The sequence below is a fragment of the Myotis yumanensis genome, unplaced genomic scaffold (assembly GCF_028538775.1).
Source record: "Myotis yumanensis isolate MYYU_CA2020_CCGP unplaced genomic scaffold, mMyoYum1.0.hap1 SCAF_20, whole genome shotgun sequence".
Lineage (NCBI taxonomy): Eukaryota > Metazoa > Chordata > Mammalia > Chiroptera > Vespertilionidae > Myotis > Myotis yumanensis.
Window position 1 is genome coordinate 7,607,469 of NW_027223771.1, and position 16,051 is coordinate 7,623,519.

The 16,051-nt window shown below is 56.3% G+C and overlaps 1 protein-coding gene across 1 annotated transcript; it reads left to right on the forward strand.

Annotated features, from left to right (window-relative positions):
* The first annotated feature begins 1,097 nt into the window (after nt 1-1,097).
* On the forward strand, nt 1,098-15,644 carry SYNM (synemin). Its single transcript, XM_070400603.1, has 5 exons — nt 1,098-2,010; nt 4,755-4,879; nt 8,462-8,532; nt 10,480-12,923; nt 13,629-15,644. The coding sequence occupies exons 1-5, from the start codon at nt 1,198-1,200 to the stop codon at nt 13,908-13,910; spliced, it is 3,735 nt and encodes a 1,244-aa protein (XP_070256704.1). The 5' UTR covers nt 1,098-1,197; the 3' UTR covers nt 13,911-15,644.
* The last annotated feature ends 407 nt before the right edge of the window (nt 15,645-16,051 follow it).

The following is a 16,051-nucleotide window of genomic DNA, read 5'->3' on the forward strand; positions in this document are numbered from 1 at the left end:
GGAGGTCACGGTTCGATTTCCCTTCAGGGCACATGCCCGGGTTGCAGGCTCGATCCCCAGCAGGGGGCGTGCAGGAGGCAGCCGATCCGTGATTCTCTCTCATCAAAGATGTTTCTCTCTCTCCCTCTCCCTTGCTCTCTGAAACCAATAAAAGGAAGAAAATAATTTTCTCTAAAAAAAAAAAAGTTTGGGGAAATGTCAGGTGCCCACGAAAACCCTGCCCCCAGAGCTCGCCACCAGTTCTCGCGCCAAAGGATAGAAGCCGAGGTCTCACAGTGCAGCCTGCGACCCTCTCAGTGGTTCTCAACCTTCTGGCCCTTGAAATACAGTTCCTCATGTTGTGACCCCCAACCATTAAAATTATTTTCGTGGCTACTTCATCACTGTAATGTTGCTACTGTGATGAATCGTCATGTAAATATCTGATATGCAGGATGGTCTTAGGCGACCCCTGTGAAAGGGCCGTTCGACCGCCAAAGGGGTCGCGACCCACAGGTTGAGAACCGCTGCTCTAAGACAGCCGTGGGATGCCAGCAACCCCGTCTCAGACGCCTCGCTTGTGCGTCAAAACTTCAGCACCTGGGCATGCACTTCCGTTTTAAGTGAAAATGTCACTTTTCCTGCATAGGGGTGTGCATAAGTGCATACGATAAGTTACATCCGTATATGAGACGCGTATCTGTGCACTTTTTAAAGACAGACATTCCTCCAAACTCCAAGGCCCCCCTGCCCAACCCGGCCTCTCACCTCATGGCGGCTTCAGAGTCCGCCCACGAAGGCCGGGTCGGACCCTTGGGAGCCGTCGGTGCGCGCGGCAGGGCAGCAACAGGGAGCCTTTTCCTCACGTCCCTTCCGCCGGCGACCAGCACCCGGGCGCGCGCGGGCCCCGAGGTGCGCACCGGCCGGGCGCCGCGGCCACTCCGGCACCAGGTGGCGCCGCGCGTCCCCACAGCCCGCGGCGTCCGTGCGCTGCGCCCTGGGCGCGCCGCGCCGCGCTGCGCTCTGATTGGCTGGGCACCTGCCCGCGCCCCGCCCCCTGCCAGGGACCCAAGTGCGGCTGCTCGCCAGCTCGGGGCGCAGTCTGCGGGCCTCCCGGGCGGCGGCGGCGGCGGGGTGGGAGCGGCGCATCGGAGGGGACAAGACCGGGACAGGAGGGGACAGGCCGGCCGGCTGGCAGCGCCCCGCACACCCGCAACCATGCTGTCCTGGCAGCTGCACACGGGCCCCGAGAAGGCCGAGCTGCAGGAGCTCAACGCCCGGCTCTACGACTACGTGTGCCGGGTGCGCGAGCTGGAGCGCGAGAACCTGCTCCTGGAAGAGGAGCTGCGCGGCCGGCACGGGCTGCAGGGCCCGGACGCCGAGGACCAGGCCCGCTGGGCGGAGGAGGCGCGCAGCTTGCGGCAGCAGCTGGACGAGCTGAGCTGGGCCACGGCGCTGGCCGAGGGCGAGCGCGATGCCCTGCGGCGCGAGCTTCGGGAGGTGCAGCTGCTGGCGGAGGAGACGCGCGCCGCCCGCCGCCGCCTGGACGCCGAGCTGGGGGCGCAGCGGCGGGAGCTGCAGGAGGCCCTGGGCGCGCGCGCGGCCCTCGAGGCGCTGCTGGGCCGGCTGCAGGCCGAGCGCCGCGGCCTGGACGCGGCCCACGAGCGGGACCTGCGGGAACTGCGCGCGCTGGCGGCCGGCCTGACCCTGAGCTACAGCGCCCGCGCCCTCCGGCCCGCCGCGCCCCCGCCGCCGCGCCTGCGGGAGGTGCACGACAGCTACTCGCTGCTGGTGGCCGAGTCGTGGCGGGAGACGGTGCAGGTGTACGAGGACCAAGTGCGCGAGCTGGAGGCGGCCCTGCGGCGCGGCCAGGAGAGCCGGCACCAGGCGGAGGAGGAGAGCCGGCTGTGCGCGCAGGAGGCCGAAGCCCTGCAGCGCCAGGCGCTGGAGCTGGAGCAGCTGCGCGCGCTGTTGGAAGACGAGCTGCTGCGGATGCGCGAGGCCTACGAGCTGCAAGCCCAGGAGCGGCAGGTCCGTTCACAGGGACCGGCTCCATCCCGGTCCCCACCCAGGCCCGGAGCGTCCTGCAGGGGATGGGGGAACGGCGGGTATCCCCGGACCCACAGCGCCTTCACGGGGCGTCACCGGTGGGTGGGGTCGGCCCTGAGGGTGCCTGAACCGCCTGGGGCCAGGACACTGAAGGAAGGCCCCTTGCTCTGCCTCAGGACCTCAGGGTCCCAACATCTCTCCAGCCCCAGAAAATGGACCCCTGGCCCATGGACTCAGTGGGCGAGTGCCAAATGCCAGGTTCTGGTGGCTAGCTCTGTCCCTGTCATCTTAAAAAAAATTTTTTTTAAATTGATTTCAGAGAGGAAGGGAGAGGGAGAGAGAGAGAGAAACATCCATGATGAGAGAGAATCATGGATCAGCTGCCTCCTGAACATCCCCTACTGGGGATCGAGCCCACAACCTGGGCATGTGCCCTTGACTGGAATCGAACTTGGGACAATTCAGTCCGCAGGCCAATGCTCTATCCACTGAACCAAACCGGCCAGGGCTAGAGATGTGTGTGTGTGTGTGTGTGTTTTTTCACAGTCGGAGCTGAAGCCAGGTCTCTGGGGAGTGTAAAAGCCGCGGAAACGGGGCCGGGTGGCAGGCTGTTATAACAAGTGCCGAGTAAGGTAAACAGTTGCTATTCCAGAGAAGCACAGGCTCAAACCTCGGATACTGCCTGGGTGACACCTGGTGTGATTTATTGTCTGTACACCCTGCCCAGCCCCGGACAGAATTGGAAATATTCCCAAATTCTCCTATCAGTAGTTCCCAGGAGGACGGCTTAAAATAACACGCCCATAAACTCAGAAGTATTTTTTTAAGGGAACAGTTTGTGTAGCTCCGAGTTAAAAGATTTGTGATCGGGTGATACTGCGGTGCAAGAGTGAGTGGGTTTGGAAGATGTTCCCTGAAGGCGTGTTGTGTGGGCTGAATCCTCACCATTTCTTTGCTGTCGCGGCTCACTCGGCTCATCTCGGACCTCGGAGCTCTAGGGGTGGAGAGAACCCCTACCCCCCTAATTAAATTTTTTTTAATTGATTGAAGAGAGAGGGAGATAGAGAGATAGAAATAACATTGCTGAGAAACATCATGGATCGGCTGCCTCCTGCACGCCCCCTAATGGGGATCGAGCCCCCAACCTGGGCATATGCCCTGACCGGGATTCGAACCGGTTCGTAGGCCCACAGGTTCACGCTCAACCACTGAGCCATGCCAGCCAGGCCCAAGTCTGAAGCTTTAGTCCATCAATGGGATGGGTTACAATTTCTCTGGAGAATGTTGAGAGCCAATGAGTCTTTTTTAAAAAAATATATTTTTATTGATTTCAGAGAGGAAGGGAGAGGGAGAGATAGAAACATCATCAATGATGAGAGAGCATCATGGATCAGCTGCCACGCCCCACAATGGGATCGAGCCCGCAACCCGGGCATGTGCCCTTGACCGGAATCGAACCTGGGACCCTTCAGTCCGCAGGCCAACGCTCTATCCACTGAGCCAAACCGGCTCGGGCGCCAATGAGTCTTATGTCCCTGCTTCCAAAAGTCAAACTTCCCTTTGGCAGTTTCTGGAAAAGTTGACTCGCATAGAAATGTGGTTGGGACAATACTTCCTTTCATTCCAACGCGTTTGATTTTCCTCTTTGTGTTTTGGGGGGCGAAGGGGGGTACAGATCTCTTCCGTGCCTTCTGGGAAGAGAGATTCTTTGCCCAGACCCCTTTGGCATGGCTAGGAGACCTTAACCAGCTTAGGAGGTTTGTGGTTGGAGAATTGAGTGCATCTGTTTTTATTTTTTCTAAGCAGCTTGACAATACATGAACGTCTTTGAAATGAATAAACTACAACAGTCTCAGGTTGGACTATTTAGGTTGAATTTTGTAGAGTAGAAGGAAGTAATGAGTTTATGTTCTATACGCTAACCTTGTGGCTGAGTCTGGAGTCATCAGTGGGGTGCCGTGCGGCTGGCATTGTTCTAGAGGTGGGGACACACCAGCACATGGGGAGAGATGGACAGATGTGATTGACCAGCAGAAGGGCTGTAAGAGTCATGTGACCATGTACCCTGTTACTGATGTCCTACAAGTACAGTCAAAAAAGATTTAGCCCGGCCAGCCTGGCTCAGTGGTTGAGCATCGACCTATGAAACAGGAGGTCACAGTTCGATTCCGAGTCAGGGCACATGTCGGGGTTGTGCGCTTGATCCCCAGTTGGGGGCGTGCAGGAGGCAGCCGATCCATGATTCTCTCTCATCATTGATGTTTCTATCTCTAGCTCCCTTCCTCTCTGAAATCAATAAAAATATTTAAGAATTTTTAAAAATTCATTCATTTTATAGAAGGGACACATACCTCAGTTGCAGGCTCAATCCCCAGCCAGGTTGGAGACAATCAATTTGGTGTGTCTCTTTAACATCAATGTTTCTCTCTCTCTCCCCCTCCTCCCTTCCATTCTCTCCAAAAAAAACAACAACAAACAAACAAACAAAAAAAACAATGGAAAAATATCCTCAGGTGAGGATTAAAAAACACACAAAACTTCCATATGTAATAATAATTAAAAAAAAAAAACTACATGGAACAAATGCACCACTTAAAACCATCCTTTCGATGACTGCCCCTTTAACCTGGATGGTTTTCATCTCTCTGTGTCCTGGACTATTGGTCCCTCCAGTTGGACCCAGCACAGCTCCGGGCCTTGACCTAAACACCCTCTGATCTTTCTAGAGTGCGATTGACCGCCTGGAGGATGAGAAGGCCGCCCTCACCTTGGCCATGGCCGACCACCTGCGGGACTATCAGGAGCTGGTGCAGGTGAAGACTAGCCTCAGCCTGGAGGTGGCAACCTATCGGTAAGGATGGGCTCCCGGCAGCTCCAGGCTGTGGTCTTGGCAACGGTGGAGGGACCGTTGTCCTGGCAACTGAGGAGGGGCCGTTGTCCTGGCAACGTAGGAGGGGTTGTTTCCCAGCCATCCCCATGGCATTCCAGGCCCAGCTCTCAGGCTCTCCTGAGTCATGCGTCCATCTCTGGCCAGGGGACAAAGGGCCTCATGAGTCACATGGACGGAGGCTGGGGTGGGAGGTGCCCCAAACCTGGCACCACTGTAGAGCCGATGCCGGGCCGGCCCGGAAACCCAGCTCTGAGCCGGTGTTGGGTAACACCGGATGCCAGGCCGGTCTCTTCCCGGCAGGGATCTTCCTGTTTCCTCTCTGGGTTGCAATCAGGAGACTGATTTTATGCTTTGTCTCTGGGATTGTTTTTCTTTTTTACATATATTTTTATTGATTTCAGAGAGGAAGGGAGACGGGGAGAGAGAAAGAGAAACATCAATGATGAGAGGGAATCATGGATCGGCCGCCTCCTGCACGCCTCCTACTGGGTATGGAGCCCGCAAGCCGGGCATGTGCCCTGACCGGGAATCGAACCGTGACCTCCTGGCTCCTAGGTCGACGCTCAACCACTGAGCCACGCCGGCTGGGCTTGTCCCGACTCCTTAATGAGGCCGGAGACGTGGTTTTCTCACACGCGTCCACTTATTTTCCTGCTGAGGAGGCCGCCGACCTGGGGAGCCACATGAAACGGTCACAAATAGGCGGTGAGTCAGGAGGTTGGCATCTCGCAGTTACCAAGGCCTGGAGGCCGGTTTCCTCGCCTCAAAATAACCAGAGAAGCTCTACCCACTTCTTAAAGCCATACGAGTCTCTTCCTTAAAAATAGTCCTTTGAGCCCGGCCGGCGTGGCTCCGTGGTTGAGCGTCGACCTATGAACCAGGAGGTCACGGTTCCATTCCCGGTCAGGGCACATGCCCGGGTTGCGGGCTCCATCCCCAGGAGGGGTGAGCAGGAGGCAGCCGGTCCATGATCCTCTCTCATCATTGATGTTTCTCTCTCTCCCTCTCCCTCTGCCTTCCTCTCTCTGGAATCAACAAAAAATATATTTTTTAAAAATTGGTCCTTGGAGAGGTTTTGAGGAAATCGTGCATTTCTGGCCTCTATGCTAGTGGGTTTGTGGATGCCGCTGCCTTTCGTCTGGTGGAGGGCAGGGCTCGGTGTGTGTTGTGAAGGGTGTGTGTTAATTAAGGCACCGATGACATGGCCAGTGCCTGCCTGTCCGTGCCTGGGAAGGCCCCGGATGGGTGCCCGGGTGCAGAAGGTGACACCTGCCCGTGCCAGCCATGGAGAGGGGGACGCAGGTGTGGGTCTGAGCCCTTCCCCAGGAGGGGAAGCCTGTAGGGGCGTTTTGGGGAAAAGCTCCAGAAGATGGTGGGTAGGCTGTCGTCAGCGTGGTCTGGAGGGGCTGTCCGCAGGATTTGTGTTCTTTCTTTTTTTAAAATATCTGTATTGATTTCAGAGAGGAAGGGAGAGGGAGAGAGAGAGAGAGAAACATCCATGATGAGAGAGAATCAGGGATCGGCTGCCTCCTGCACGCCCCCTACTGGGGATGGAGCCCGCAATCCAAGCAAGTGCCCTGACCGAGAATCAAACCATGACCTCCTGGTTCATAGGTCGATGCTCAACACTTGAGCCACTGTGGCCAGGTGAGAGATTCCTTTTATTAAAAAAAAATACGTTTTTATTGATTTTAAAGAGAGAGGGAGAGACAGAAACATCAATGAGAGAGAAACACTGATCATCGATCAGCTGCCTCCTGCACGCCCCCTACTGGGGCCTGAGCCCACAATCCAGGCATGTGCCCTGACCGGGAATAGAACAGGTGGCCTCTTGGTGCATGGGATGATGGTTAATCCACTGAGCCACACTGGCAGCCGGGCCTGAGAGATCTTCTTTCCCCTGAACATCTCTCCACATACACCTGTCATAGATGTATTCGCTGACCTGTGCTCCCCAACACTTTCTGTCCTGACTTGGGCCGCTCCAGCGACAAGCCAGGCTTCCTGCCAGGTCTGAACCAGCGCGTGGCCTTCTCACCAAGCCCCACCCTGGCCCCTTCACTGTCGGTGGCATCCTCGGACTTCCATTCCTCCGATCCGGTACAGGCCTCAGAATTTTCTCGGCTTCGGGAGCTATTTGTGTTCCTGGGACCTGAAGCGCCTGGTCACGAGGGTGTGGGATTAATGGGATGGTGTCCTGCTTCCTGGTTGTTGCCCCGAGTGGAAGGGCTGGGCTCCGGGCCCTGCCCCTCGTCTGTCTTCTGGCATCGGCACACGTGTACGTGTCCGGCCCTGCGTCCGTGGCAAACCTGTCCGCACACACCTTGCGTAGAATCCATCTCGCCATCGTCTTTGCTGTTCTCATGAGAAAAGGCTCCCCGCCCAGCAGCCGACATGGCTCAGTGGTTGAGCATCGACCTAGGAACCAGGAGGTCCCAGTTCGATTCCTGGTCAGGGCACATGCCCGGGTTGGGGGCTCGATCCCCAGTGTGGGGTGTGCAGGAGGCAGCCGATCCATGATTCTCTCTCATCACTGATGTTTCTCTCTCTCTCTCTCTCCCTCTCCCTTCCTCTCTGACATCAATAAAAATATATTAAGGAAAAAAAAGAAGGGGTTCCCCTTGGCTGGCTTCCCTCCTGCCCAGCCCCCGCCCACGGGGTTCCTGTATCCGAGGGAATCACCAACCTTGGAATCAGTGGGCATGGAACGTGGTTCCCGTTTGCCTGAAGCGCCAGGCCCCTGCCCGGCCCTGGCGTCCCACCTCTGTTTCCGTGCCCGGCTCTCAGCGGTAATCGGCAGCGTTTCCAAGTGGCCCCTGCTGCTGCCTGCCCATTGCCATCACAGCGTGTCATTTCTTGGCAGGGAAGTTAGTGACGTCCCGCGTCGCTCCGGCAACGCGACAATTGTTGTGTCCGCAGCGGCCAGCCTCCTAGGGTCTCCTCGCTCAAGGGAAGTCCCGGTCCGACCCAGCCCCAGCACGCCCGGTCCGCGGGCCCAAAGCTGACGTGGCCACTGAGTCCTCGGGGCTCTCGGTTGCCGGCGGGAATCACAACCTGATGAAGATGCTGCAGTTTCTTAGACTTTCGGAGCTAGACATGGCCAAAGAAATCATCTGATCGAATGCTTTCGTTGTTGTTGTTGTTTTGTGTATTTGTTTGAGAGAGAGTGGAAGGGAGGGGGAGCAACAGAGAGAGAGAAACATTGATGTGAGAGAGAGACATGATTGATGTCTCAAATGGGACCAGGGATCGAGCCTGCAACCGAGGTCCATGCCCTTGACCGGAATCGAACCCAGGACCCTTCAGTTCCCGGGCTGATGCTCTAACCACTGAGCAAACCAGCCAGGGCTACACCCTCATTTTGTTCATTCGGTCGGATGACTGCTCTGCCCCCTGGGTCTGCGTTCAGTCACGCGTCCTCAAACTCAGAGCCTGTGACCTTGTGGTCATCGACCCAGGACTCCACGGTGCGGCCCTCAGAGCCCATCTTGTGCTCTATTTCCTGATGAGTTGTTACTATTATTATTACTATTATTTCCACAGAGCCTTATTGGAAGGAGAAAGTAATCCAGAGATACGGATCCTGGCTGAGCGCATGGAACACCTGCCGAGAGGTAAAGACCAGAACAGCTAATTCTTGAACTTCAAGATGCTTCCCGTCTGGACAGCTTCTGCCCGAGGATAAACAGCAAAGCATCGTTTACCTGGAGGCCTTGGGGTTCTGATGTGGTTTTGTCACATAACCGTTGTTCACCCCTCTCTTACGTACAGAATAGATTTTATCCAACGGGCCACCATTCTCAGGGGCGGGGGATCTTTTTTCCTGCTCAGGGCCGTTTGCGTATTTATGATATCACTCTCGGGCCATACAGAACGAGCCACTTAGAAACCAGACTGCTCTGTTTGGTCCAGCAGTTCATTAACTCACCCCTGATGCCTTGGCAGGGCCAGAGGCCAAGTGATTTCCAGGCCCTTATACTGGTAAGTATCCAAATGGCCCTTGGCAGAAAAAAGGTTCCCCACCCGTGATTTAGAAAGAAGCGGGGGGTGGGAGGTGGGGAGGTGGAGAGCAAATAGCGGCCAGGACCAGACTCTGAGGAGGACCCCAGGTTAGGTCCTGGCCTCCCTAATCTTTTACGGGCTCTGATTTTCGATCCTGAGAAGAGCTCAGGACAAGGGCCTTCGGGTGTCTGCTACCTTGTTTCATGCATTCATTGTTCTCCAAGCTTCTTCAAGGATCCAGAGACAGTATTCGTAAACTAAAATGTATTGTAGCAATTATGTATCGTGGCCAAAGGAAGGAAGGATTAGACCAGTGATGGCGAACCTTTTGAGCTCAGCGTGTCAGCATTTTGAAAAACCCTAACTTAACTCTGGTGCCGTGTCACATATAGAAATTTTTTTGATCTTTGCAGCCATAGCAAAACAAAGACATTTTTGATATTTATTTTATATATTTAAATGCCATTTTTTTTATATTTTATTGATTTTTTACAGAGAGGAAGGGAGAGAGATAGAGAGTTAGAAACATAGATGAGAGAGAAACATCGATCAGCTGCCTCCTGCACATCTCCCACTGGGAATGTGCCCACAACCCAGGTACATGCCCTTGACCGGAATCGAACCTGGGACCTTTCAGTCCGCAGGCCGAGGCTCTATCCACTGAGCCAAACCGGTTTTGGCTTTAAATGCCATTTTAACAAAGAAAAACCAACCCAAAAAATGAGTTCGCGTGTCACCCCTGACACGCGTGTCATAGGTTCGCCATCACTGCAGTATATTGACCCCAAAAGAGGAATCTTCGTAGAAATTGTCCTGTCTTGATCGTTCTCCTGTATAAGAGGCCCTTGGCCTTTGCTGCCATGGAGACCAATGGGGAGAGAAGGCAGGATGGGGTGTGGGTAGCACTAGGGTGGGAGTTGGGGGAGGCTCTCAGGGTGGATGGTGAGAGAGAGAGAGAGAGAGAGAGAGAGAAGAACATCAATGTGAGAGACCCATTGATGGGTTGCCTCCTACACGTGCCCCAACTGGGGGTGGTGATCGAACCTGCAACCGAGGTATGGGCCCTTGACCGGGAATCGAACCCAAGACCCTTCGGTGTGCGGGCTAACACTCTAGAACAGCGGTTCTCAACCTGTGGGTCGCGACCCCTTTGGTGGTCGAACGACCCTTTCACAGGGGTCGCCTAAGACCATCCTGCATAGCAGATATTTATTTACATGACAATTCATCACAGTAGCAACATTACCGTTATGAAGTAGCAACGAAAATAATATTATGGTTGGGTCACAACATGGGGAACTGGATTTAAAGGGCCAGAAGGCTGAGAACCACTGCTCTATAACCACCGAGAACACCAGCCAGGGCTACAGTGCCATGTTTTACTGTAACAGGATCATTTGGAGATTTGAAACCATCTTATTGATGACGACCGTTCCGTGGTAATAGTGTGTGTTTATTGGATGGGATGGGATGGGATAGACCTGGGTGAGGGGGGATGCTTTTATGATAGAAAGAGGTACCGATGATGCTCGTTTTAATGAACCGTTCGCTTCCTACAGAGCTCAGAACCACGGCCTACCAGCACACCCACGCGGCGTTACAGAGGGAAATGAGGGAAAACGAGAGAAATCTGTTTCTGAGGCACAAGCCGCCCCCCGGGAGTGTCCATCGCAGCTGGACACGGCCCGCACCACACATAGCCACGGGGCCCGCCGCCAGGAGACGCTTCCTGGGCCCGGGATCTCCTGTCCTGCCCACCGCCCGGCGGGAGACCGCCTACGAGAAAACCGCCAACAGTCAGGCCAGTTTCAGGACTTTCTCTCCCATGTCCGGGCTTCCGAGGAAAGCCGAGGTGCCCGTGCAGACATTCTCTGGGAGGCCGAGAACGGACGGTCCCAAGGCGCGTCTAGCCAGAGAGGCCAGCCCCGCCCGTGAGTCCCACCGCGACCGCAGGGACCGAGTGGCGGTGGGTGCCTCCAAGAGCGCCTGGTCCGAGGAGAGGATCATCGTTTTGGGAAAGAAAACGGAAGCTCCAGCCGAGAGGGAGCAGGAGAGAAACCAGGAGAGAAACCGGCCGGTGACCATCCACGTGAAGCGAGAAGAGAAGATGTTTGACTCGAAGGAGAAGGCTTCGGAGGAGAGGAACCTACGGTGGGAAGAGCTGACCAAGTTGGATAAAGAAGCGAGGAAGAGGGAGAGCGAGCTCATGAGGGACAAGGCGAAAGGGAGGGAGCCCCCCAAAGAGACGGGTGTGCGGGCGAGAGAGATACCGATCCGCCTGGAAGTGTCCCGGGACAGCCGGGCAGAGGAGGGGGCCCCCCGAGGGGCCCGGACGCCCCTACAAAAGGATGCAGGTGGTGGTCCGGGGGGAGGGATGGACACGAGGAGAGAGATGAAGTTCGGGCTGGACACCAGGGAGACCGCGGGTTCGCCGAGCGGCGACGCCACGACGGAAACCATCGCGGAGAGCATCGTGTCCAGCGTGCTGAAGCGGTTCACCCAGTCGCCCGAGACCGAGGCCTTTCCGGACACGAAAGTCACGTACGTGGGCCGGAGGGAGCTGCCCGGGGACAAGGGAACCAAGACGGAGATCGTGGTGGAGTCGAGACGGACAGAGGAGATCGACGTGAGGGACAGAGCTGGCCTGGACTCCCTTCTGGGCCAGGGCGGGAAGGCCGAGGTGGAGCTGAAGGCCAAGTCCACGGAGCGGATGATCGGGGACCTCATCAGTCTCGGTCTGAAGGGGAGGGAGGGCAGGGCCAAGGTGGTCAACGTGGAGATCGTGGAAGAGCCCGTGAGCTACGTGGCGGGCGGGAGGACGGAGGAGTTTTCCACCCCCTTCCGAGTGGAGGAGGCTGATGACGTGTCTCCGGGGTTCGGGAAAGAGGAGGAGGGCATTTATGGCGAAACGGAGGTCGAGTTCTCAGCGGCTCGACGTCAGAAATCCACGCCGCCCCCGGGGAACGCGACGCGGGTGGAAGAAGTGACGGAGGCAGGTGACTCAGAGGAAGAGCAGAGTTATTTCGTGTCCACCCCGGAGGAGGGCCCCGAGGGCCGTGACTTCGGGCAGGACAGGGACGAGGGCTCGGTGTACGGGCAGATCCACATCGAAGAGGAGTCCACCATCCGGTACTCCTGGCAGGACGAAATCGTGCCGGCGTCCCGGAGGAGGCTCTCGGGGGACGGAGCGGCGGCCTCCTGGGGGGAGACGGCGGGGAAGCCCCCGGGGACCCCAGCATCGTCTCCGGAGGCGGAGGTGGGCTCCCCGCACTGGATCGAGGAGACGACCAGCGGCGAGTTCCACGCCGAGGCCACGGTCATCGACAAGGAGATTAAAATCCCGCACCAGTTCCACACGTCCATCAACCGAGACTTCAGGGAGCCCAGGCACCAGCTGGTGGAGGTGATGGAGCAGTTGGAAGAGAGCCTCCCGGAGCGGGTGAGGGAGGAGCTGTCCGCCCTCACCGCCCAGGACCAGGGCGGGCTGGGCGGCCGCCTCTCGGTGGACGTGAAGAAAGTCCAGCCCTCGAGCGGCGGGGCCATGACCCTGGTGGCCGAAGTCAACCTGTCCCAGACCGTGGACACCGACCAGCTAGACCTGGAGGAGCTGAGCAGAGACGACGCCGGTGAGATAGAGCGAGCCGTGGAGGCCGTGGTGCGAGGCAGCCTGGCCCAGCGACGCAGCCCGGGACCCGGGAGCCCAGACGGGGACGCTGGAGCGTCACCACCGGCGACGGGCTTGGGCTTCAAGCGCTGGGCCACCCAGGAGCTGTACAGCGCCTCCGCCGAGGACGATGACGCCGGCTGGGCCTCTCGCAGCTCGGAGACGGTCACCACCAAGCAGGGACCGGTGTCGGCCACCGTGGAGGTCACCAGCCCGCGGGGCTTTGCCCGCTCGCATGTGCTGGAGGATGTCAGCTCGTCTGTGAGACACATTAAAATCGGCCCCTCTGGAGTTTGGAGGACGGAGCAGGTCCCCCCCGAAGGACCGGCTGCAGGACAGGTGAGTGGGGAAGGTGGCTGGGGCCGGGCAGCCAGTACCGAGGGAGCCCGCTGTTTTTTGAGGCGCTTTCCAGTAGGTCCCGGTCAAAGTCGAGTGTCCAAAGAAATGGTCTCCCAAGTGCCTGACCCTACCTGGCAGCAGGCAGGGGGTGCAGAAGAACTTGGCCTCCACCCCTCCCCCCCCGCCCTCCCAGAACTCGACACAGGTCGGGGAGCCACCGGGCATGCGGCTCCAAACAGTTTCATGCTCAAAGGGAAAGGAGTGTACCAGGCCCTGTTTCTGGGGCAGGGGAGGTTGGTGATGATGATTATTACTTTTTAAAAATATATTTTTATCAATTTCAGAGAGAAAGGGAGAAGGAGAGAGAGAAACATCCATGATGAGAGAGAATCATGGACCGGCTGCCTCCTGCATGCCCCCCACTGAGGATCGAGCCCCAACCCGGGAATCGAACCGTGACCTCCTGGTTCACAGGTTGACGCTCACCCACTGAGCCATCCCCAGCCGGGCATGAGCAGACCCTTTAGGCACCGAGGTCTTGCAGAAACCCAAACCTCTGAGCATGCTGCCTTCTGTGGGCCCATTTCCAAAACATGGGCCCTGCCCGGTTCCGTGGGCTTCCCAGAGGGGCTAGGCGAGTCCGCAGGCAGCAGGACACCAAGGCAGGCGGTACCGGGGCCCAAAGGAACTGCGTTTACCTTTCAGATGGACGCGAGTCCCACGGAGGCGGCCCCCCGCTGGGCCCGAGAGGCCACGGTCCTCTTCGCCACGGGGACGGAAGGGGATGCTCACGGCAGCACCTGGAGGGAGGCCGGCCGTGAGGAGGACCAGGCCGCCCGCGTGGCCTCCCGGGAGCAGGCTGCGTTCGACAGGACGGTGCAGCTGCAGAGGATGGTGGACCAGCGGTCGGTGGTCTCGGACGAGAAGAAAGTGGCCGTCCTCTATCTAGACAATCAGGGGGACGAGGACGACGGGCACTGGTTTTGATGACGTCTTTGTGTTCGAGGGTATTTGGTTTCGTAATGTACCAACACGCAGAGGCCTTGGCTCATTGTAAGCGGGGGTGTGTGTGTGTGTGTGTGTGTGTGAAGTTCCCACTCTTTACTGAAACCTCCCCCTTCTTTTTAATTTCTCCAAAGAGGGCGCCAGGTAATGTCAACTTTCTTCGCAGCCTGGAAAGGTGTCGAATGAATGAATGCGTGTCTTAAAAGGCGCTGGAGTTTTATCTGAGTTGGGGCTTTTCAAAAATACCGTTGATCTTTGTGGTCTTAAAAGTTTTTTGTTTTTTTAAAAAAATACATTTTTATTGGTTTGGGAGAGGGAGAGAGAGAGATAGAAACATCCATGAAGGGAGAGAATCATGGATCGGCTGCCTCCTGCACGCCCCCTACTGGGGATCGAGCCCGCAACCTGGGCGTTGAACGGTTACGTTCTGGTTCATAGGTTGACGCTCAACCACTGAGCCACGCTGGCTGGGCTTAAAAGTTCCTTTTTTTTTTTTCCCTGGGAGTTTTCGCTCCTGGGGACGGTTTGCACCAGTTTGCACCTGGTCACAGACACGCCTCGCACCTGTTTGCAACTCTACCTTTAGGTAAGCGGCCGCTCCGGCAACCAGATCAAAGTTACATATTACAGAGGACGTTTCCTTTGCATGTGCTACTAAGAAATAGTCAACTAACCTTGTAAGGAAAAAAAAAAAAAAAAAGAAAACAATGCACTTTTCTCTTTCTGAAGTCTTTTCAGAAAGAAATCATAGGAGATAAGCAGATTGCTCACTTGAAATCTACGTGATTTCACCGTTAGGAAAAAGTGACACGTCATAGAGTTAAACCCACTGTAGGACTTGAATGAGTTGCTTTCTCTGTACAGAAGTTTAGAAAATAGAGCATCTTATTTATGGAGAGGGTAGCTCCAGGCTATTGCGGCATTTCAGTTGTTAAAAATATATTTTTATTGATTTCAGAGTGGGAGAGAGAGAGAGAGAGAGAGAGAGAGAAACATCGGTGGGAGAGAATCATGGATCGGCTGCCTCCTGCACGCCCCTACTGGGGATGGAGCCCACAATCCAGGCATGAGTCCTGCCTGGGAATCGAACCGTGACCTCTGGCTTCATAGGTTGCCGCTCAACCACTGAGCTATCCAGGCCGGGCTGAAAGCTTCGATCTTTAAAGGTGTAACGTCATGTTAAAACTAGTATCTCAAATACCCGAGCATTATTGTAATCCAAGCTGGTTTCTTTCCCATGCTGTTGCCTAGACTACGCTTCCTCCAACAGTATCATAGAACTGCCCGGAGTGCACAGAGGAGGAATGAGCCAGGTGGTGTCACCCTCAGGTAGGTCATGGCCTCAGGGGTGAGGGTTGCATTGAAAGTTCTCCCCTCGGGGTTTCACACGGACGGTCCTCAGGCCCCCGAGACGCGCATCTCCCCGGCTTCAAGGAACATTTAGGGAGAGCTGGTCGTTGCCATCGATAAGTGGAGGAGAGATGAGTGAGCGTGGCTTTTGGGGTGAGGATGCGGTCTTTTCCTATTTACTGTTGTTCCGCCATAATAGTATTCATGGACTGCTGCTCCCCTTCCCGCGGGCTGCTTCGATATTGTTTGTTTAAAATGTATATTGAGGATGGCCTCATCTAAAAGGCTTAACTTGCTAACCTGCTCCCTACGAAGGGAAATGTCACAAAATGTGTAAAAATAAAAATCTAAGAAAAAAAACAAAAACCCTGGCATTGCCACTCGAGAATGAATGTCTCCGGGGCGGGGGGGTGGGCGGGGGAGTGTGTTTCCTGTTTACACGCTAATGAAAATGTGTGTTCACATGCGTGCTTTTCATGATGGCCCGGAACCACTGCAGAACCCATGTGAAAAGCGCCAGTTCTCGAATTCAGCCAGGACTTGACACGGTTAGCACAGAGCGAGAACGCGTGGCGGACGGAGCGTAGGCCCGGGGGCTGGTGTTCACAGGACTGGACAGTGTGTGGTGAGAATGTCACCGCCAGGGAGCCTGGTGGCGGTAGATGGGACACTTGGCGAGTGGTGACTGCCTCTCGCCCCTTCTTCCCACGCGGCCTTCATTCCTCAGGCCTGTCTTGCGGGGGAGGGCAGGGTGGGTATGAGAGGGTTGTGTG

Bases quoted from the DNA above. Each gene is read 5' to 3' on its own strand.
- SYNM (XM_070400603.1), top strand. From the start codon at position 1,198: ATGCTGTCCTGGCAGCTGCACACGGGCCCCGAGAAGGCCGAGCTGCAG. The intron at 2,011-4,754 runs GTCCGTTCACAG...TGATCTTTCTAG, and splicing joins TGCAAGCCCAGGAGCGGCAG to AGTGCGATTGACCGCCTGGA. The intron at 4,880-8,461 runs GTAAGGATGGGC...TTATTTCCACAG, and splicing joins CTGGAGGTGGCAACCTATCG to AGCCTTATTGGAAGGAGAAA.